Raw genomic sequence first — 23,025 nt, forward strand, 5'->3', positions numbered from 1 at the left:
TGCAAAGTGTTCAGGACGATCTTTAATAATAAAAATAATTGTATTGGTATACCGTAGTGATGAGAACTGATGGAAACTGATGGGATTCAATCGAATGTGAATCAGTAGACTGTGTAGTTTATCGTAAATGCCTATCCTGTCGTGGCATAGCTGCAGATAATATGATAATGTGTCCTGTAGGAACGAAAAAGAAATCCACAGACTGAATATATGGCTATAAAAGTCGAAAACTAGCTGATCATTCCGAGAACTTTACAGATCACCGAGCAAGTGGCAGCTTGGCTTGGGTCGCGTAGCCAACAGCTTGCAATCGGGAGATAGTGGGTTCGACTTCCACTGCCGGCAACCCTGACGATGATTTTCCGTGGTTTCCATTATTACACCAGGCTGTACCGTATTTTTTCTTTATTTTATTATGCGATTTTGGGAGTATTAAGTCGTGTAAAGTTGTTTGGCCTTTCAGCCTCAGGCACAGCTTGCGTAAGATAGAATTTTGGATAGATTTTGGGTGTATTAAGTCGTGTAAAGTTGTTTGGCCTTTCAGCCTCAGGCACAGCTTGCGTAGGATAGAATTTTGGATAGATTTTGGGTGTATTAAGTCGTGTAAAGTTGTTTGGCCTTTCAGCCTCAGGCACAGCTTGCGTAGGATAGAATTTTCAATTATGTTTAAGTCGCACCAACACAGATAGGTCTTGTGGTGACGATGGGATAGGAAAGGGCTATGAGTAGGAAGGTAGGCTACAGCCCCAACATTTGCCTGGTGTGAAAATGGAAAACCACAGAAAACCAACATCAGGGCTGCCGACAGTGGGGTTCGAACTCACCATCTTCTGAATGTAAGCTCACAGCTGCGCGGCCCTAACCGCACGACTAACTTGCTCGATGTGTACCGTAATTAAGGCCACGTCGCTCCTTTCACACCCCTATACCTCTCCTCTCTCGACGTCACCATAAGACCTGTCTGTATCGGGACAACGTAAAGACAATTGTAAACAAATGAAATATACTAATCCGAGGATTTTACGTTTCATCTTGCCTGCGCGTACTTTTGTGATCACTATGTCACTTCAATGTTTATTTGCTGCAGCTGGTGCAAATTGAAGTTCTGTCATAAACATTTCCTAAACGTTTATGATATCCATAAGTTTATCGGACGCATTCCACCTCCCGTGCAGTGTATTTGCTGTCATTCCTTTGTGCACATCTTGACCCCTTAGCACAAAATATTTCGCTGTCACCATTCTTAGAACTGATACCTTCTAATCGTCATAACTAGACATGGTTCTTACGAATTCGCACTGAAGTAGATTCCTTGAGAGACATGCTCGGAAATTTGATTAACCAAGTAGTCAGTTTAATATCGAAACCTTAAATTCACAATATAGATTTTGCAGATTTTTAAGCCAAAGAGGATTGAATAAACCAGTTTCTTTCATTTTCTTCAATAGCTATAAAATGGCACATTAGTCGTTTCCGAAATAATCAACTCACATAACATTTCCCTTTCAGACGATACTTCATTTAGCAGGTAGACATTGTGTAAAACCAATCCTTGTCCCAGGAAGCCGTCGAGGAAAGCCAACGGAGCTCAGGATCTTTGCGAAACCTGGTGGCCACACGCGGTACAAAGAAGGCTCTCATACTGGGCATTGGACTAGTGGTCGGTCAACAGCTGAGCGGAGTCAACGCCGTTCTCTTCTATACCGCCAACATCTTCGAGATGACGGGTAGCTCTCTGTCGGCTGACGTATCCACCATCATCGTGGGTGTCGTCATGTTTCTTTCCGCATTAGCCACGCCACTCCTGATCGATCGACTTGGACGACGGCCCATATTGTTAATCTCAGCCATTGGAATGGCAGCAGGGCAGGTAAGTGTAAACAAGAAAGTTGTAACTTTAATAGTGGCAACTACATAATTACAACGGATACAAAAGAGATAGAGGAGAGTCGTATAATATGGAATACCATTTACTTTTGGCAGTATAACTTCTTAGAAAAATCAGTTATGAAATATAAATAAATATGGTTTGAAAATTCAAATAATTAGCCAAGATTCTCTATATTTTTAAATTGTAAATTGTTAATGTCTTCACGTCAAAATTATTTCTTTCAAAAAGTTGCACTTGGTGGGTAATACGGAATAGTCGGCTAATATGGAATAGTAGGGTAAATAATATGTAAATTAAAATACAACTTCAATAAATTCCTTCAGTTATATTTAAGGAACGCTCTTACAGGTGGACGTACAGAAATTTTTAAAAATCGAAAGAATAAAATTGGTAGTTAACTTAAATGATAATCTGTATACACTAATTATTCAGAGTTTTCTTTTTACAGTCACTTGTTCATTCAGTGACAAAAGTCACAGATGCAGAAACTGAGATCTATAGGTAGTTACATGTTATAATATACCAGGATTAATGCAATTAATTTTAATTAATTTCAAACGTCATTTAACTTTGAAACTAAAACAGTATTCCATATACCCCGACACACCATGTTTGAATTAAAGGATTCGTCATGCCATAAACATTACACAACAAGGAAGTTACACTGGTGTAGCAATATAAGCAACTCTTGTACAATATATAACATTGGATTTCCCAGGACTAAACTCAGTTTTGGTAATTAATACAAGCTTTAAAAGAATTACCTGCAAAAGCTTTTCAAATATGAAAAACAAATATTGTTGCTCCACGCACTAACCTCACTCACGAGCATGTCGAAACTGAATACAAAGCATCATGAGAACATTTACCGTAATTCGACGAGTTTCCACCTGAGAGGAGTACCTTACAGGCAAGATATTGTGGTATTCCGTATTGCCCGACTATTCCATATTACCCGATTCTCCTCTACACGTTACCAAGTTTTACTGTACTTCAAATTAATCACCAGCATTGTGTACCACCCGTTCCAAGGGATGTGGAAGTCATAGGGTACCTTCATGCGCGCCTGTAGTATCGATAGTTCGAATGGAGCAATCTACTTCCCGACGAATCCCTGGGACAGTTCTGAAGCGAATGCAATTGAATGTGCCAGAGATCGTACAGCACGACAGTGTCATGAAGGTCTTCAAGAGACCTGCGAGGAAACTGTAGTGCCTTACAGAACAGTAGCCTTCAGCGTTCTCATGCCCTGGCGTTCCTTCAGAATGTGAAGCACAGTCGTATGCGCCAGTCCAGTGTCTCAGGCCAGCTCACGAATCGTATGGCGTCGATCAGTGCCCAGCATCGCGGCAAGATCATGTTATTCTTCTCACTGACACGAGGATGACCTGGCTGATGCATATCTGTCACATTTTGGCGTCCCTCGTTGAAGGCCACTGCTCTGTAAGGCAATGCATATTCCCCGCAAGCCTCTTGAAGACCTTGATGACACTTACATGCTCTACGAATTCTGGCACATTCAATTGCATTAGCTTCAGAACTGTTCCAGAGATTCGTCAGGCAGTAAACCACTCCATTTGAACTGTCGACACAACATGCGCTGCTAAAGGTATTCTACAACCTCCACATCGCTGGCAACGGGTTGTACATAATGCTGGTGACTACTTTAAAGGACAGCAAAACTTGGTAAACTTGGTAACGCGTATCACTTTTGTATCAGTTGCAGTTATGTATTTGCCACTATCGAAATTCCAACCCTCGTATCCGCTAAGTAGATGTAAAATGTATTGCAGATTATGTAACGTTTTCTACCAATGCAGCAAACGTTTGTAGCGTAACATTTATAATGCCGTCCGACTCGTTCGCTGAACGCTCAGCGTACTGGCCTTTGGTTCAGAGGGTCCCGGGTTCTATTCACGGCCGGGTCGGGGATTTTAACCTTAATTGGTTAATTCCAATGGCACGGGGCCTGGGTGTATGTGTTGTCTTCATCATCATTTCATCCTCATCACGACGCGCAGGTCGCCTACGGGAGTCAAATAGAAAGACCTGCACCTGGCGAGCCGAACCCTTCCTGGGATATCCCGGCACTGAAAGCCATACGACATTTCATTTCATTTATAATGCCTTTAAAAGGTTACTTGCAAGAACAAAATCCTCATGATGAAATGAATATTTACAATAAGAATAATGCTATTTTCTGAATGCCCCTTTAATTGCTGTAGATTTTAAGAGACATGGTGTGCTGAGTTTTTTCTCACATGAATAAATGTGCTACAAAACAACGACACGGTACTGTCACCTTTAAACATCCTCAAATACTAAGGACCGTAGCTAGCATAAGACTGTCAAGGCTGGGAACAAAATGACTAACCAACTGCGAGACTCAGGTCAGATTTATTATTATTATTATTATTATTATTATTATTATTATTATTATTATTATTATTATTATTATTATTATTATTATTATTATTATTATTTTAGTGTCGAATAGCTTGTCAACTAGAAGACAAAATCTGGATGCATTCGGACTGCGGCTTAACCTCTCTAAGACTGAATGACTGGAATGTGGCACCCAGACAGATGGCACAATTCTGCTCTACGGAATTCATCTTACGAAGTCCTGCGAGTTCAGATATCTATCAGCAGATGATAGTACGCTCCAGGATGTCCGAGCTCGTATAAACGGTACCTGACCACAGGTGCAAGGAAGTTATCTCTGCATCTGAAGTCAAAGGCACGTTACACGGTTGTAAGCCCAGTAGGTCTGTGGGGTCGAGTCTACGAGACAGGAGCCGATATTTCACACCATAGTAATGAAGATGCTTTCATGCCTAATTGATTTACTTCCAGGTGTATAGAAACACTTTCAAACGACTTCAACGTGTAAGGCTAATTATTTGTTTGGGGATTGTCCCGAACGCCATGTCAAAAATAATTATCTCAGTACAGGCCATGAAGGTCCTTGGAGGTGTGGAAGGTAAAGGCCTCCGCTATCCGTAACCTCAACACTTGGTGAGGTAGAGGTGTTAGCTCTATGCTCAGCCGCCTTTGACTCCAGGAATAAACCTGGTACTCATGTTTGGTGTAGGCTGAGTGAACCTCAAGGTCATGTGGACCTCCGGAAGTGTAAATCTCGTGTCTTAAATTTTCTGACCTCCTGACGGGGAATCGTACCCACGTCTTGCCTGGTGAACCGAGCACGCCTTTACCACCTCGGCCACTCTTGAAGCCCATCCTCCTGCCAAATTTGCATACGGTCGAAGTCCCCCCCCCCTCCCCGACCCAAAAACTAAAACTGCTCCCGGGCTCTACCCCTGCATTGATATAAGGAATAATAAGCACAACCACCGCAGTAAGGACTGTTTACTATCTCAGTATTCCAAATTACCCCCTGTGGATGGGGGACGCAGACGAAGAATACACCCATGGTATCCCCTGCCTGTCGTAAGAGGCGACTAAAAGGGACGACCAAGGGATGATTGTATTAGAGCCATGAAACTACTTGTGATTAGCACCACTACGCGGGGAACACCATGGGTCGCTTTTACTTGTGCGTAGTACTACTATGTTAGGTACCAAATAGGTTTGTGATTAGTAGCAAAAGAGTGCGTTGCTGGCTTTTACAGTACCTCTGATTAGTACCCACTATATGAGCGACACCAAGGGATTAGCGACATCATGGTTCTGGCTAGCCTATGATTAGTACGCACTATATGAGGAACACCATGGGAAAGCGCGAGTCCCTGTGGTTAGTACACTTATGTGATGAACACCATAGGTTTGTGTTGCCTGTAAATGGCGCTGCAATGTGCGAAATACCATAGGTCTGTATTACATGTGCGTACTTCATTACCTGTGAGTAGTACCATGATACGTGGAATACCGCGAGTCTACGCTTTGATCAGTACCGCAACCTGACAAATACCATGGTTCTACTTTCTTGGCGATAAGTACAATTATGAGGGGCCAATGACTTGGATTTTGGACCCCTTTAGACTAAAAGCATAATCGATTCAGTATTATGCTATAGAGGCAGTCCCTTGGTCAGTAATACTAATATTTCACGTCAGTTTCTATGAATGCGAGACATTGCAGGTCGGATCCACTGATTGTTTTAAATTCATATCCATGCATTCATTCTTCGTCCTCACGTTTTGAATTCTGGTCAATGGAGAATTTTGGACTTTTAATTAGTCATTCCATTTCGTCTGATTTCGTACCATTAGCGGCCGATGACCTAGATGTTAGGCCCCTCTAAACAACAAGAATCATCATCATCATCATCATCAGTATTCCAAATTCTTTTTTCTCTCGCATTGATATATTGCAACGAATGTTCCCTCAATAGTGATGTAGCTTTATTTGAGGGGGCCGGAATAACGTATGTTGTTCTTTGTACGAATACCTTCTTCCTGATTACTTGCCAGGATGTGGTATGTGTTCTGGCGTGCGTGGACTATTTAAGTGGAATTGTGGTTAGAACGCGAAAGGAAGAGGCCGCAGCCGATTATATTAGTCACTGACCGGGTATTCGACAGAAGACGAAGTGTAGATGTCTGAAAGCCACTCCTTTGACCGCATGGACTGAGATTATAAATGGCCATATAAATTGTAACGAACCCCTGAGCAAATCTTCAGGAATATAATCCTCATGGTGAGAGAAATATACCGTATTTACGCGAATAATCCCCGCCACCAAATAATCCCCGCACCCTAACTTTAGGAAGGATGATCTTGAAAAAAAATGCCAACATTGACTCAAATAAAACCCGCACGCAATTTTGTGCCTCAATTTTTTTAAAAAATATGCGGGTATTATTCGCGTAAATACGGTACTAATAGGCCGAATATGAGTCCAGAAAAACATATGTGAATTGCTGAACTATCGGTTTCCAGTATAGGTAGTGAACTCGAACACGTCTTAATTGCTGGAATGATATCCGAGATACTTCTTACATTTGTTACATACAGGATGTCTCATCTAAGAGTCGTCCCATATGGGATTGAAATAATCTGGGAAAATCTATCATCAGCAGATCTAAGAACCATGGAGAAAGTCAAAGCAAGATAACTGAAGAGAGCTTTATGTTTCCCAGTGAACACACAGTCAAGACTGGCATACGTACTAGCAAAGGAAACGTATTACATCGAGGACCTGAGATATAAACACTCACTACCAACCATACGCCAATACATGCAGATTCTTGAAGAAAGAAGAAAGAAATGCGAAGAAATATGGCCAGAATTCTACACAACTGACGCCATGATGGAGAGGATATGGACGGGCACAAACCAGGAGCTACGATATGTAGTAACAAACTCTGTGCGACGGCGCACTACCACGAAGTAAAAGAAGACTGCGAGTGCACGCTATGTGGTCAAAGGTGTGAGCGGTACCACATAGAGGTATGCAGGAAAATAACCAAAACAGTGACTGCGTACAGTAAAGAGTCCTAAATATAATAAACTAATATCACCAACTGCTGTATAAAGAATTTCCCTGTATTAATGTACTAAATGCAAATGTACAGTACCAATTGGCCAATCGGCTGCAATCATATTTCATTCATCTAAGAGTCGTTAGGAGCCTTCGCTCTGTTTTTTATTATGTGTTTAACTGCTAGGTTCTTCAGTCTGCTGTGGCATTAATTAAGGTACAGTCCCAGCATTTGCTTGGTGTGAAAACGGAGAAACAACGGGAATGATCTTCAGGGCTACTGACGGTGGGGTTCGAACTCACTACCTCACGATCCTTACCGCACGTCCAACTCGTTCGGTCTCCTTTATTCTTCTATGTCAGGAATTCATACCTCAAGTTTTGATCAAAGGATTCGTTCCACTCTGTATGTTTATAAGACTAAGGTAGAAATATAGTGAATACACTCCGACATATAACACGTAAGTTCACCTTAAAATGCTTGTAGAAAAGAGATGTGCTCATTATTACTGCCAGGGTTCCAGAACTCGCCCCAAAGTACGTTTACAGCCTAATGAAATATCTCACCCCCCATTGTCCATTAGCCGACCAGCTACTAACAGTACCATTGGCCGACATGAGGGCATTCGCAGAATTCAAAATTCACAGCTTCCGTTGCCAACCCGCGCAGAATGAAAACACAAGTAAACGCTTTTTAATGGCTATAAATTATCTTCGCACAGTCCGACTCGTTGGCTGAACGGTCAGCGTACTGGCCTTCGGTTCAGAGGGTCCCGGGTTCGATTCCGGGTCGGGTATTTTAACCTTAATTGGTTAATTCTTACGGCACGGGGGCTGGATGTATGTGTTGTCTTCACCATCATTTCATCCTCACCACGACGCGCAGGTCGCCTACGGGAGTCAATTAGAAAGACTTGCACCTGGCGAGCCGAACCCGTCCTGGGATATCCCGGCACTAAAACAAAAGCCATACGACATTTCATTTCATCTTCGCACATCTAATCCAATGTCTCTTCGAGAGGTTTTTCTCTATGGCCGCGGCATGTACCGCCCGTAAGGGTTCAAAATATCCTTCAAATTATTCTCAAAACGAGTAAAATTACTGATTTTCTACTCATAGCCTCTACACACAGCTATTGTTAAACTAACCTGTCTTTTCCCGGCAATAATTTTGTAACAGTTGGTAGCACCTAAAGACTCTCCTATCGGCACTCCCGTGAACTAACAACAAAAGAGCATCGCTCTGCATCAGAACTCTCTTCGAGGGAGCAGAAAAAACCACGCTCCGCCCAGTCTCCATCTGTAATGTGTGGAGTGCCGAGACATTACATCTCAGTTCAGATCCTCATAATGGCCTTGAAGTACAGAGCAAGCCTCAGTCGAGTTGCCTGTGCCGAGTCTGGACGAGTGGATGATGCGATAGCAGTCTGCCATATATAGCTCTCGCAGTGATGTCATGGTCTCAACTAGTCTGCGATAAGCTCCCGTAGAGCGTAAAGCATGAATGCTTCTTATACAGCAGTAATTGATCGGTTCGGTGCGTTCCATGACTTCTGAATTAATGGAGATTTTTAAAAGCAAATACACATCGAAATTTTGAACATTTATGAGGCTGAATCGCAGAGAATGAGCCCGAACATCATCACATGCTACAACGCTTGTCTACAGGTTGAGGGGGAGTATTTTCAACTCTTACTCTAATGGGATAAGATTTATTGTTATTTTTCAGTCGGTTTTTCAAGCTGTATATCATTCATCAAAGTTGATGGGTGTTCTTCGGGCGTACGGGAACGATGTGACTGTTGACCACGCTGTCGTTTACCGACACTCGGCATGCAGGAGGGATGGCAACCCTTGAGAGAACAAATACGTGGTAGCTAAAATACTGTTCCCTGAATTAGCGTCGTCAAAAATGGCCACTGGTGGCTTTCCCGCCCGTTTTGCCACACGCCTGTGCCCAGAGCATGAAGGTGGGTCCTGTCGCCAGTCCAGTTCTAAGATGATAGTGAGTTTCTACAGCAGTGAAACTTTAAAGAGCTATCCCATGTAGGACAGTTTATTCCCGTAACAAGAATCTTCTTCTTCCTGTTCTTGGCCTTTTCATAATTTACTGGATTCTTACTGTTAATCCCATCAATGGAGAGCATCGCTGATAAGGAAATGTCAATACACGTAACACTGCCGAGGGTGTCCACTGACCGGCTCTGAATCAGATATTCCTGTTTTAGGGCAATTGCCCGGTTTCTGGTTACAAGCTTTGACCGAATGCCGAATCCCCGGTTATGACAACATCTTTGCAGACATGAGATGAATTTTATATACAGGGTGAAGCGTAATTCGCGCACTCGGGCGTCGCAGCGCGACTCCTCACATGCCAGCAATAAAAAAATGTCTCTTACAAAATTTCGTCCTGCGAGTATATTCGGTAGAAAACGGACGTTGAAGAGTAGCAATCTGGCAACACTGTAAGCATATGTAGGGTAACTACCGCTGTCAGCGCGTTCTGGCCGTGCTGTACACTTGGTGCAGTGGGTAGAGTTTTTGGTTGGCATGCAGGAGATCGATGGTTCGATGCTGGGTTGAGGCGCATTTTTATTTGCTAATTTCCATCTGACATTACCTACTGTAATACAGTAAGACACCGTTTCTGAGGTTACATGTATCCTACATTTACAACACTTTGTAACGCTGAAACAACAAATACCAGGTTAGACTAATAAGAAATAGGCAACTGAAACAAATGACCAGTCATAGGACAGAATAACTACACAAACAATATCACTTTCGATATGCTAAAGATGATAGCACAGTATAGTAACACAACGTCTACCTTGTCATTTACATACTAAATGTATAATAATAATGTTATTTGTTTCACGTCCCACGAACTACCTTTTTTAAGGTTTTCGGAGATGCCACCATACTACATGTAATATGCTCGCGCAGATGTAGCACATTAGCACTAATATTGTCCATATTAAATTCACACCCACGACGTGGAAAGGGCGCCTTTCAAAGCTGACCAATAAAAACTATTGTTCGTCCATTTCTAGGATCGTATTATGTAAGTGCAGCCGCCTCTGTGGTGTAGTGGTTAGCGTGATTAGCTGCCACCCCCGGAGGTCCGGGTTCGATTCCCGGCTCTGCCACGAAATTTGAAAAGTGGTACGAGGGCTGGAACGGGGTCCACTCAGCCTCGGGAGGTCAACTGAGTAGAGGCGGGTTCGATTCCCACCTCAGCCATCCTCGAAGTGGTTTTCCGTGGTTTCCCACTTCACCTCCAGGCAAATGCCGGGATGGTACCTATCTTAAGGCCACGGCCGCTTCCTTCCCTCATCCTTGCCTATCCCTTCCAATCTTCCCATCCCCCTACTAGGCCCCTGTTCACTATAGCAGGTGAGGCCGCCTGGGCGAGGTACTGGTCATACTCCCCAGTTGTATCCCCCGACCAAGAGTCTGAAGCTCCAGGACACTGCCCTTGAGGCGGTAGAGGTGGGATCCCTCGCTCAGTCCGAGGGAAGAGCCGAACCTGGAGGGTAAACAGATGATGATGATGATGATTATGTAAGTGCAAATGGTTTCTAGAGGACCCGCTGCAATCGCTGTTGACGATTAAGATGCCAGATACCATACCACCTGGACTACATTTACGAAATAAAAAACATACGCCTCAACCCAGGATCGACCACTCGACCTCCTGCAAGCTATCCCAAAACTCTATCCACTGCACCAACCGTTCAGTACGACTAACATCTGCTGACAGAGGTAGTTACCCTACATGTGGTTACAGCGTTGCCAGATTGCTACTCTTCAACGTCGTTTTTCTGCCGGATATACTCGCAAGACGAAATTTTGTAAGAGACATTTTTTTATTGCTGGCATGTGAGGAGTCGCGCTGCGACGCCCGAGTGCGCGAATTACGCTTCACCCTGTATATTAAGACAGGGTCCACCGTCAAAGTGCTCTGTGACGTCAATCATAAATGGTCAAATCCTGAGGTTCTCCGGCTGATTCCTAAACAGAACGGCTCGTAAAACAATAGGCATACCTTACATTCGAGGCAGACCCCTCCATTGACGCATTCATATCCGGAAAATACCACGACGCCCTGCGCTGCAATGATTTCTAACAGAATTGAACTTGAAGTAATCAGAGTTGAACTTTTGGTAGTCGTTAATTTCGACATGTCATACAGTGATTTTGTCAAAAATGCCAAGAACCGTCCCCAGGATTCCGAGGATAGTACGGATTCCAGGTGTAACCAAATTCTACAACACTGTAAGTCAAAGACGAGCACAATTCGGCTCAACGAACAACACCCCGGCTCAGGAGCGAGTATGCACTCTGACAGACGGTACAGCTTAGCACAGGACGTTTCAAACGCCCAAAATCTCACACGTGCAAACCGAGGCGCAGAGGTGCATCGGTCCGACTCGGCTCTGTTCGGACCAGCGTTTTGTCTCGCGGCGATTCGGCTGATCTCGGCTAAGCTCGGCTCAACAATACTCGGATAGTGAGGCGGTGCAGAGCAAGTGATGGAGGAGGAAACAGGCGGAGCGAGCCAGACAAGCATAGGGAAAGAGAGAGACAGCGCTATTGCTCAAAATCGAGGAGTGGGGATATGCATTCTGGTCGACCTAGCCAAATCGTCTTTTGCACCTTGCGCCGTGCAATACACTGGTGCATGCAATCTGGGAGGCTCTGGCCTAGCAGCTGCTTGCACGGTTCTCAGCTACAGCTAGTGAAGGGACGCGTGTCAAAACAGATTTAACCATTGAACAGTTTAATTGTGTCAAATGTATCGTTTTATTCAGTGCATTAGATTATGGTCAGTAAACAAAATAAGTTATTTTGTGTATACAAATGCCATGTGCTAAGTAAATACTCAAGTATATTAATTTCATTAGGTTAGTACAGGAAACGAAATTAATTATTTTGACATATGATGACTAAATACTCCTTGGATTACTATCTGTAGTCATGGAAATGCTGGAGGCCAATATAAAAGCCTGTTTAGGAAAACAGCATAAACAATGTACGATGAACGAACTGTAAGAGTGTATTGCTTAAACATAATTATACTCGGCCAGTATGGCTATGCTTGCACCATCTAGTATTTTCAGCACGAACTATTAGAAGTCAGCTGCTCTCGCCTCTTTCCGCGCTCATGGCGTTAGCTCAAGGAGCTGGGCTCTCCCACTGCCCACCTATGATATAAGTGGTATTTTTTCAATATAATTCTGTATTTAAATTTGAATTATTTGTTGAAAAGAAATATCAGACAGGTTCATGATTTATACTCGTGTATCTTCATATGATTTTAAAAGTGGTACGAGGGCTGGAACGGGGTCCACTCAGCCTCGGGAGGTCAATTGAGTAGAGGCGGGTTCGATTCCCACCTTAGCCATCCTGGAAGTGTTCTTCCGTGGCTTCCCACTTCACCTCCAGGTAAATGCCGGGATGGTAGTTAACTTAAGGCCACGGCCGCTTCCTTCCCTCTTCCTTGTCTATCCTTCCAGTCTCCCATTCCCCGCAAGGACCCTGTTCAACATAGTAGATGAGGCCGCCTAGGCGAGATACTAGCCATCCTCCCCAGTTGTATCTCCTGATCCAGAGTCTGAAGCTCCAGTATACTGCCCATGAGGCGGTAGAGGTGGGATCCCCCGCAGAGTCCGAGGGAAAAACGAACCCTGGAGGGTAACGAGATAAAGAAGAAGTTCTTCACATGAATACATTTATTTCAAATTTAAATCTCAGTTTTTTAATTTTTGTATTTGGCAACCTTAAACCTACATTATTATTATTATTATTATTATTATTATTATTATTATTATTATTATTATTATTATTATTATTATTATTATTATTATTATTATTGCTCTGTCTAAATGTTAACAATCCACTGTCATGCTCGATCTGTAGGATAAGAGTGGTTCTAAAAATACCTCGTCCTGTGTTTCTTCATTAACAGATCATCCTAGGGACCTACTTCTTCATGTACGAACAGGACAAGGCCTCGGTCAAGGATATCGATTTCTTGCCCGTTCTCTCCTTAATGCTCTACGTCATCGCCTTCTCTTTTGGTAAGTCCTAAATATATTGTTTACTTTTTTTATTTAACTCTTCCAGGCCTTAATAGTGGTCGCAAGCCTGAAGGTTGAGTTTCTGGATTAATAAGATAAAAGGTCCTGAAGGACATGAAAATGAACGATTCCGCAGACTTCAAAAGAGAAACTGAAACTGGAATATGGAATATGAAGAATCAAATTGAGGGGTAGGGTTCCAATACCAGACTCAGCTGCGGTTCCGTATTTATCGCATCACATCTGACACGTTGTGGGATTTAATAAGAAAATAACAATATATAGGATCAGTATTCTATCAGGAAAATGTCTAAGGAGTGTACATGGAAACATCAAACAAGATATAATAAGTATTGAGGAGGCTGAAACATATTAGGTGTTCTTAAACTACAAGGAAGAAGAGACAACAAAGGCGGTCTGGACACATCGATGAGCATGCAGAACGAGACGATTCCAAAGAAAGGCTTTGAGCAAACGATTTCTGGATATGGAGCTAGGCAACATACTCAAATGAGATGGAGGGACTCTGTAGAAGAGAGCATCGAAGCAAGAAACAGCAGCATAGTGGTCGAAGAAGAATGGTAGAAAGAATTTCTGACGTAAACTGGGAAACCTGCCTTGGGATATAACAGCAAAACACTTAATCACTGTGATTTTCAGTTTCTGTTCCACGCTTCGATCAACGGAGGAATAATCCTCCTTTAGCAGAAGTGATAATAATGTTCTTGAAATTGCACTGTTATCTTACTGTTCTAAGTTTCATCCTAGTTTCTAGGAAGGGGTGGTGTAACTGTCTTCCTTTCAACGCGAAATTAACCACTTTTTGTATTTTTATGAGCTGTTCACAGGTTCCAAAGCAGCTGGTCTCCTTCAGAACACTGGATCCTAACTGTAGAAAATTTTGGCTTGGCCTAGATTTTGGTGCAATTCCAAGTATTGTAAAAAAGGAAACTTCTTCCTCGAAAAGGACTTTGATTTTTATTAGGCCGTGTCGAATACATATAATACATGCTGAAGACGTTTCAAGTATTGAACTAAAATAGGCAGTCGAACACTGGTAAGAACCGAACTGAAAAATTCCGATTTTGTGTCGGATGCTCTCCCGATTGAGTTGCAGCGGCCTCGGTCTTGTTTCTTTGGCAGATATCAGAGCTGTAGGTCTGGTACTACGGCCATCTCAACTGCAAAGAGCGTGCTCGAAAATAAGAGAAAATTAAGTAAGCACTAATTTGGATACATGCTGTCTTAGAACACTGTTCAATCATCATTATCATCCAGGAATTCTGCCTTATTGCAGGTCTTGTCATGGGATGAACCTCATCCACTTTTGCCTGTCATGCGCCAAGTTTTTCATGTCCGCAAATTTATTTCCTTTGATATCGTCCAACACATGATATTTGTTTTTCCTTCCTCTTTCTCGTTTGCCTTCCACCATTCCTCCTATTCCTTCTTTCAGTAAACAATCCCACCTCAAACAATGTTCGATCCCGTTCATCTTTCTCCTTCTAATGATTTGCAGCATACTTCGTTCTCATTTCACTTCTTCTATTCTTCTCCATACCCACATCCCTAGTGCCTCCAATCTTCTCTCATCTTCCTTTCGCAATGTCCAAGTCTCTGCGCCATACAGCGCTATGCTGCAAATATAACACTTAGCAAGTCTTTTCGTCAAATCTTTCTTTAGTGGCCCACAAAGTATACTGTTCACAGGTTTAACATCTAGGACAACAATGTGATCATTTGGACAATGAGTGTAAACATTTATTAGGCTTAATTATTATGTTTAATGTAGAAATATTTTATAACCATAGTGTTATTCAGTCCGCCGAAACTAATTTTGAATTAATAAATATATAAATTACCTGAAAAGAAACAGCTTAATTAAAACAGAATGACATGTGTCGCTCTTGAAATGGCATCATCAGATTATGTCAAATCATACTCAGATTATTTAGAAATGTATGAACGATTGTGTTTATTTCTGTTTAAATAGTTAGAAACTTGAAATTTGGAACTTATCTTAATGAAGCCCTCACTTCTCTCCACTCTAGCATAGAATGCAGGTTGTTGTAATACTGGTACTCTGTGGTTGGCGTGAGTCCAACTGGCTAGCCAGTCCGTTAACCTTCCGTCATGCAATGCTCCTCACCCAGTCTAGGTCAATGACACGCTGCAGTTTACTTTTAGGTGTTTTGTTCTTAGTGCTCCTTTTAATATTATTGTTCTTGTTATTAATATTATCATCGTATTAAAATTGTTTTGTAAACCATGCAGGGGTTCTTAATGAGCATTTAATGAGCTGCCTATTATACCGGAAATTTTCCGTTATGTAATTTCCCACTTTCGTCAACTCTTTTGGAACTTCACTTGCAGTTTTGTAACTATTATTATTATTATTATTATTATTATTATTATTATTATTATTATTATTATTATTATTATTATTATTATTACGTCTTATTCCTCTGCTTCTTCTACCACTTTTCCCACATCTGTGGGATCGCAGATGCAACCTATGTCGTGCATGTGGATTTGGCCCTGTTTTACGGTGGGATGTCCTTCCTGACGCTAACCCTATATGGAGGGATGTAATCACTATTGCGCGTTTCTGTGGTGGTTGGTAGTGTAGTGCGTTGTCTGAATATGAAGATGAAAGTGTTAGGACAAGCACAAACACACAGTCCCAAGCCAGGAGAATTAATCACAAGAGATTGAAATCCCGACCCAGCCAGGAATCGAACCCGGGACCCTCTGAACCGAAATCCTCAATGCTGACCATTCAGCCAGTGAGTCGGACTTTGTAATTGTTACTATTATTAATATCATTATTATTGTCGTATATTTAGTTTATTATTAATTAATATGATTATTTTTAAAATAGTGTAGTAATAGACAAACTAATTATAGACAAGAAAACCAAATTCATGTACAAAAATGCATTGCAATAAATGAATGCTCTCCCCAGTTTCATCTGATACGGAACCAGGGGATGGGAGTATTCTATTCTACCAAATGAACCTGACACGGCCTAATAATCTGTAAGTCTGATTTCAAGTACAATGCGCGTGTGAAAGTTAAATGTTCAATTCGAAATGACCTCTTCTTAACACTTTTCAACTGTCGCAGTGTCTTAGTTCTCAATTAAATCGCAGCTCTCTGTATAGTGACAAAATACCTATTCTCTGCCAGTGTGAAGATTACATTCTGATTGTATCTCACACATTGTTGTTATGTGCTACCATTTCAACACAAGATAATCTAACTGTTCTAGGATTTGGTGCACTACCTTGGGCCGTGATGGGCGAACTGTTCCCCTCCAACATCAAGGCAATCGCTACCTCGTTAACAGCATCCTTCTGCTGGCTCCTTGCATTCGTCATTACTAAATTCTTCTCCAACCTGGCGGATGTTATTGGAATGTCGTACACTTTCTGGATGTTCGGTGTATTCTGTATCATGGCAGGGCTCTTCGTATTCTTCTGGTTGCCAGAGACCAAAAGCAAGAGTCTACAAGAAATTCAGGATATCCTAAACCGATGAGAGACTTTTGAAAGTCAGAAATGATAAATGTAAATGGACCCATGTTCTCAAGCGTCCGGTCAAAGAATTGGCGAATCGTAGTTCAGTGGCTTGACACGAGATGCAGCTACACTCCATGTGGATACCCACCTGTTTTCCATACTTTCTCCAAGAAAGAAGAGATTGGTAATTATTTCTAGTCTCTATATACCTTTTTAAGTCTCTCTTGTGTTTACTCGAACAGGATGCTTTCCTCACCAAGCTACAACCCCTATGGTCTTGGGAGAGATTAGTTCTTACAGTATTCTAATAGTTACACATGGATTTTCGTTCTTAAAGACGTAAAAGGGCTGTCAAATATTGTAGCCTACAATTTCATAACGAGAACTGCAAAATATAGAATAATGTTACAAATGAAGTCATCTCAACTAGAAGTTTCCAGTGAATCGAACCAGTGACTTTTTCACAATAACAATACTGCACTGGAAAATGATGTACATAGCTTATGAGGTGTCGTTAAGGATCCACATATGGAAGGGTTGGTGGTAGTTTTGATTATCGTTTTAAGAGAAATTATATCCAGATAACCGTTATGTCTTAACCCTAATTAGAAGATAAGAGGCTCAAGCATTTGAAAATTGGAAAGCATCGGCAAAAGAAGAGATAGATTCACGAAGCACGTAAAAAGAATATAGGATATATGAAAACCAAAGAATATGTGCCGAAAACTCAGAAATCGAATAAACTAAAATTACAATGAGTATCCCCAAAAAAGAGAGAAAATACATTTGTAGAAAACGCTGACGCACACCACCAACCTTCATTCAAAGATGTTTAAGTAAAATTCATGACCGAAATGAAGGAAATAAATCAATAAATGAAAGGAAGAATATTCAGTTGTTCCTAATTTACTGTATGCTGTATACACGCATTGCCGGCCCCGCGGTGTAGGGGTATCAGGCCTGCCTCTTACCTGGAGGCCCCGGGTTCGATTCTTAGCCAGACGAGGGATTTTTACCTAGATCTCAGGACTAGTTCATGGTCCACTCAGCCTACGTTGAGGAAATATCTGACGGTGAGATAGCGGCCCCGCTAAGAATAACGGCCGAGAGGATTCGTCGTGCTGACCGCAAGACACCGCAGGCCTTCGGGCTGAGCAGCGGTCGCTTGGTAGGCCATGGTTCTTCGGAGCTGTAGCGCCATGGGGTTTAGGTCTGGTTTATATACACAATTTATTATAAAAGTACCCGAAACAAAAATACGAAAATCAGATAGTGTTTACAATAGAATAAAGTACAATGTCGTAGCAATATTAGTACGAGTCCACGAATCGAAATATTCGTACTTCCTTGAAGGTTCCCCGAAATTTTCACCATATGCACTAAAAGACATCTCGAAAAAGGGAGTCGCTGTGATTCTTCAAATCAAGACTCAAAATTAACCTCTAGTTCGTACTCACAACTTATACCTTACCAACTAAAACAAGCCTCTATTATGCTGGACTTACAAACGAAGGGCGAAGGCTGCTGAATCCTATCAAAATCATACAACACAATGTCATTTATTGCAACGTTTCTCCCAGCAATGATAAGTGCACGGCTTTATCTCCAAAAGAGCTCAAGAATTCCAACTGGCAACAGTTGTGAAGAAGGAATTACGGTCCACGCATGCATTATCTCCAACTTTTATTACTTGAATACTCCCATCACGTCAGCTCTTATTGATGAAAGTGAGAGAATTCAAAATGATGTACTATACTAAGAGGTATTCACTGAAAAAGAGTATCAGTCGTTCTTTATATCATGAAATAGTTTCTTATAGAATACGTCTTAACGGATTTAAATCTTTATATAATCTGTATGTAAATATTTGTGTAAAAGTAGAGAAATATTGCAACAGCTTTTCTATATAAATCCATAAGCGCCTTGTTTGATAATACTGAACTCCTTTCTTTAAAATAAAAAATGCCCAGAGGTCAAATACACAAATTCGGCTACCATTCTACCAAGATTGAATACAACTGCTTATAAAAATTCTCAGATTATTACAATGTCCCAGACACTCAACACATTCGTCCTTCGAGGAAGTAAAATTGATTTTCATAACCTGGTATGTACAGAAATTTTTACTTCTGATTGCTTACATTTTAATACTACATGAGTAAACTTAATTTGTAAAATATTTTATTGTATTGATGCATTACTTTACAGTTTGTATCTTAAAATGCAACGCTTATATTTATATTATAGTACATATAATATTTTTGCTTCTTGTCAACATTTTATTTGTTATTGTATAATTACAGTATATTCAGCACCATTCCCTTGTTTGTTTGATGATTATTGTAGAGTTTATCCAATTATTTTTGTACCACCTGTTATAATTAGAGCGCGAGCTCTGTAGTATGTGACAATAAAATAAATATGATCGGGAAACAACTAAGTACAAAACAGAAAGAAATGTTGGACTTAAATGGGTAAGAATAGCAGGGTGCAGACTGGTGTTCCTCTTGTATTTTAGATCTGTTTAGAACAAGTAGTTATTTATACATAAACTCATAAAGATAATAATATTAATTTCATTTCCAGTGAATTACAAGGCAATGAAGTTCTCTTGAAGTCATTGTTGGAACAGAAAGAAGCCAAGCAATATTTTTCTTCCGTAACGTTCATATCTATACTCCATAGGATCTTGTTTCATATTTATAAAGAATTAACATGAAGATTAAGAAAAAGGAATTTCCTATTTGTATGTGAGTAGAGAATCTGTAACCATAAGCTTTAGAACATCTTCAAGATATCCGAGCAACAGGTAAGTGATTTTCACGTTTCGAAAATTTAACTTATATTGACCGGTGTTCGAACCGTATGTGCGGACGTTTGAAGACGACAACAGTATCAATCAGTTATGTACAGGCCATGAAGGTGAAAATGTAAAGGTATTTACTGTATGTTGACAACTGAGCTGTAGTGAGAACTGGTGGTAGAATGACTTCTTGGTTTCAACCGCACCATATCATTTTATGGTACGTTTGCCTGTTCTGAAGTCTTCACGTTCCTAGCGAACTCTTGCATCTATGAACTGTTACTCTTCCCTATCATGTGTTGTTACCACTACGTAATCTCTCCTTATTAAGGTATATGGCATCTCATACGTTAGCATAGGTCAAAGCATTTCTTTTCTGCCCCGTCTTGTTGGGTTATCTTCTGGTTGGGTATGTGGGGAGTTTTGACTTGAGAAAATGGAAGGATTGGATTTCCAAGTCGCCTTTGTGGCATATAAAAGATATTTTAACAGATTCAAGATGTCTTTGTATATATCTTGGCCTTTCAAAATGTTAATTGCTTATGTAATTGAGGTATTTATTTTTCTTTGATATTCTCTTGGTTTTATTATTGCTTCGTTCTGTGCTCACCATGATTGGATTAGAAAGGTTTCCCTCATTACATGTGTTTCTAATTTATTTGTGTTTACTTTTACACGCTTCTTTCGATATTTTCATTTGCCGATCCGCATTTGTTTTGAGAACAGAAGGTGACACGGATTCGCGCGTGTGTGTATGAGATTGTTTGTTGTGTACCGGCTGAGACCTTTCACTCATGTCGCTTCATTAACATACCGCTTCAGCTCAGGTTGTACTATTTTATCGCGTGTTCTGTATATTTCATGTCCACTACAAAGGCGTGGTATGAATACAAGCTAACAACGCGATTGGCCTGTTTCTGTGTGTTTTGGTGTTGGAGACACTCCGTTTCTTTATGATGGACCATTTTCTGATTTGTATTGTCTGAGCCCGGGAGCGGTTGTTTATTTTGTTATGTGCTGTGCATTGAAGTTCTTATACGTCCCTTTATTCGGAGACCTAACCTCTATTGGTCTCTGTGTGAGCGTGGGTGGCTCTGACTTTTGGATCCGTGATACCTTTTGTGTCTAGTTTACTTATTTATTTTTCTTTTCACATTGCCGTCATTGGATTTCTTTACCTATTTTCTAGTTTAATATGTTTTATTCTTTGCGGGAAGCCGTTTCATTTTATCTTAGTTGTTTGGCGTGAAACCATGATAACCTCCCCTTCTCTCTTTTCTCTTCGCTTTATTTTATGACCTCGGTGCACCCTTCCCTCTTGTTATGTTTTAAGCTCTTTTTCTTAATGATCTTGTATTCTCGGGGGACATGGATTTGGATTGTTGAGAGCTTTATGTCTTACCTTATAAATTGAAAGGGAGAATGATATGATAAGGTGCTTTTACTCCCCAAACGTATGGTTGTTTAGACCTGATGTGCATAAAAGAAATACTTTGCACCCACCTAAATTTATGTTCTTCGTTTAATAATGGTAGATGCCAAGCCCTTGTACTAACTTTTCATCATGTCTTTTATCAAGGTAAGCGAGTGTGAAGGTGCGATAAACTGTGAATCTTGTGTATTTTGATTATGGGCCAGGTATGATTAATATAATCTATTTGATTTTGGCCCCTTTGCTACGCCTATGCAAACTTTTTTTGATTTTCTCTTCATAATAAATTTATGTTCTTGCCCCTGTTCCTGTTACATTTTTATTTCTTTGCGTCTCTTGTATGTATGTTATCTGTAAGAGGCCCGGGTCCAGTTCCTGGCAGTCGTTGCTAGTTTTGACCAAATCCACCGCACTAGATCTTCGTCGTGTTCTTAGTGTCTGTTCAGGTTCAAGGTACTTACAGTGGTTGGACAAGGCTGTAATATTCTACTTTGTTGTTCATAGTTTACATGCATCATCTACTGAAAGGTATAAAGTGGCAGGGGGGAATTCAGTTAGGTGAAAACTTAGTAAGCAGTTTGGCCTATAAGGACATCATCGTCTTAATGGCAGATTGTGAGGAAAGCCTGCAGTCTAACACCTGGAACTTGAAAATAGGTGCAGAGAGTATGATATGAAAAGTAGCCTTTCCAAGACTAAGGCGATGTCAGTAGGCATGGTATCCAAGAGAATTTTTTACAAGTTGCTTTACTTCGCAACGACAATAAGGCCTTGTGGTGACGATGGGATAGGAAAGGGCTAGGAGTGGGAAGGAAGCTGCCCTGGCCGTAATTACAGTGACCAACGAGTGCTTCACTCTGATTGGCGCCCGCATCTTTCAGCTAAATGTTCCGTCAGCTGATTTAAACGTATGTATTCCGCACACCTAAGACCACCCTTTATGAAAATTTCAGCGAAGTACACGCTACCTGTTTTAATTTTAGTACTACCAAAAATATGCTTTTATTAAAGACGATGGATTACTGAGTATTATTAGTTTCGAAATGTGTATGAATTTACGTACTTCTGAGGTCTGAATTTTGAAAAAATTACGCAAGGATGTTGTGCTTATGGATGCAGAAAAAGATCCGGAAAGGGTTTTAAAATAAAATTGGACAATTCCTTGTTTTCAGCTCTGAAAGTAGCGCGTTACACGATGCTCCCAGCAGCGAATAGAGTTTTCTCATGCATTATAATGGTAACAATAGTAACAAAATGGGTTAGTAATTTTGTGGAGGCCAACGCAGTAAATGTCAGATTTCTCTGTTAATATTCTCCGTATCGAAAACCTGTACATAGGAAAGTTGTTTAGAATATAATTTCCGATTGTTTACGTTTCATGCGATTTTACCGTGTAAGGAAAAATAACAGAGATTTTTACGATGATATTATTTTTCACAAATTTATAAATATCCCAGAAAATGTATGTTTTATCTAAAACCTGTACATAACAAAAGTTACAGGAAAGGTCACTCCCGGTCATTTACCGTATGGCTCATTCATATTCATATTCACCATATGAGATGAAATGTAATGAAAATCCACACCTTGTTTCCAGTCGTTCGACCGGGTCAGGCATGGAAAGAATGAAGTCCCTATCTAGCGACGAGGATAGGAATTATTATGCCGGCTGCCGAAGCCTGTCGCACTCCTCTGGGGCAATGGTTAATGAATGACAAATGAAACGAAATGACATTGCAGAGTTTTGCTGGAATGAAATATGACAGGGAAAACCGGCGTACCCTGTCCCACCTCCGCTTTGTCCAGCAAAAATCTCAATGGAGTGACAAGGATTTGAGCCACGGAACCGAGC

General features: G+C 41.0%; 1 protein-coding gene across 1 annotated transcript in view; it reads left to right on the forward strand.

Annotated features, from left to right (window-relative positions):
* LOC136876907 (facilitated trehalose transporter Tret1) overlaps window positions 1–19,362 on the forward strand; it is a 75,664-nt gene extending 56,302 nt beyond the window's left edge. Inside the window, exons 4-6 of the mRNA XM_067150661.2 lie at window positions 1,562–1,870; window positions 13,306–13,417; window positions 16,689–19,362. Coding sequence (XP_067006762.2) covers window positions 1,562–1,870; window positions 13,306–13,417; window positions 16,689–16,957 — 690 coding nt within the window. The 3' untranslated portion in view covers window positions 16,958–19,362. The remainder of the gene's footprint in view (window positions 1–1,561; window positions 1,871–13,305; window positions 13,418–16,688) is intronic.
* The last annotated feature ends 3,663 nt before the right edge of the window (window positions 19,363–23,025 follow it).

This window comes from Anabrus simplex, chromosome 7 (assembly GCF_040414725.1).
Source record: "Anabrus simplex isolate iqAnaSimp1 chromosome 7, ASM4041472v1, whole genome shotgun sequence".
In the NCBI taxonomy this organism is placed as follows: domain Eukaryota; kingdom Metazoa; phylum Arthropoda; class Insecta; order Orthoptera; family Tettigoniidae; genus Anabrus; species Anabrus simplex.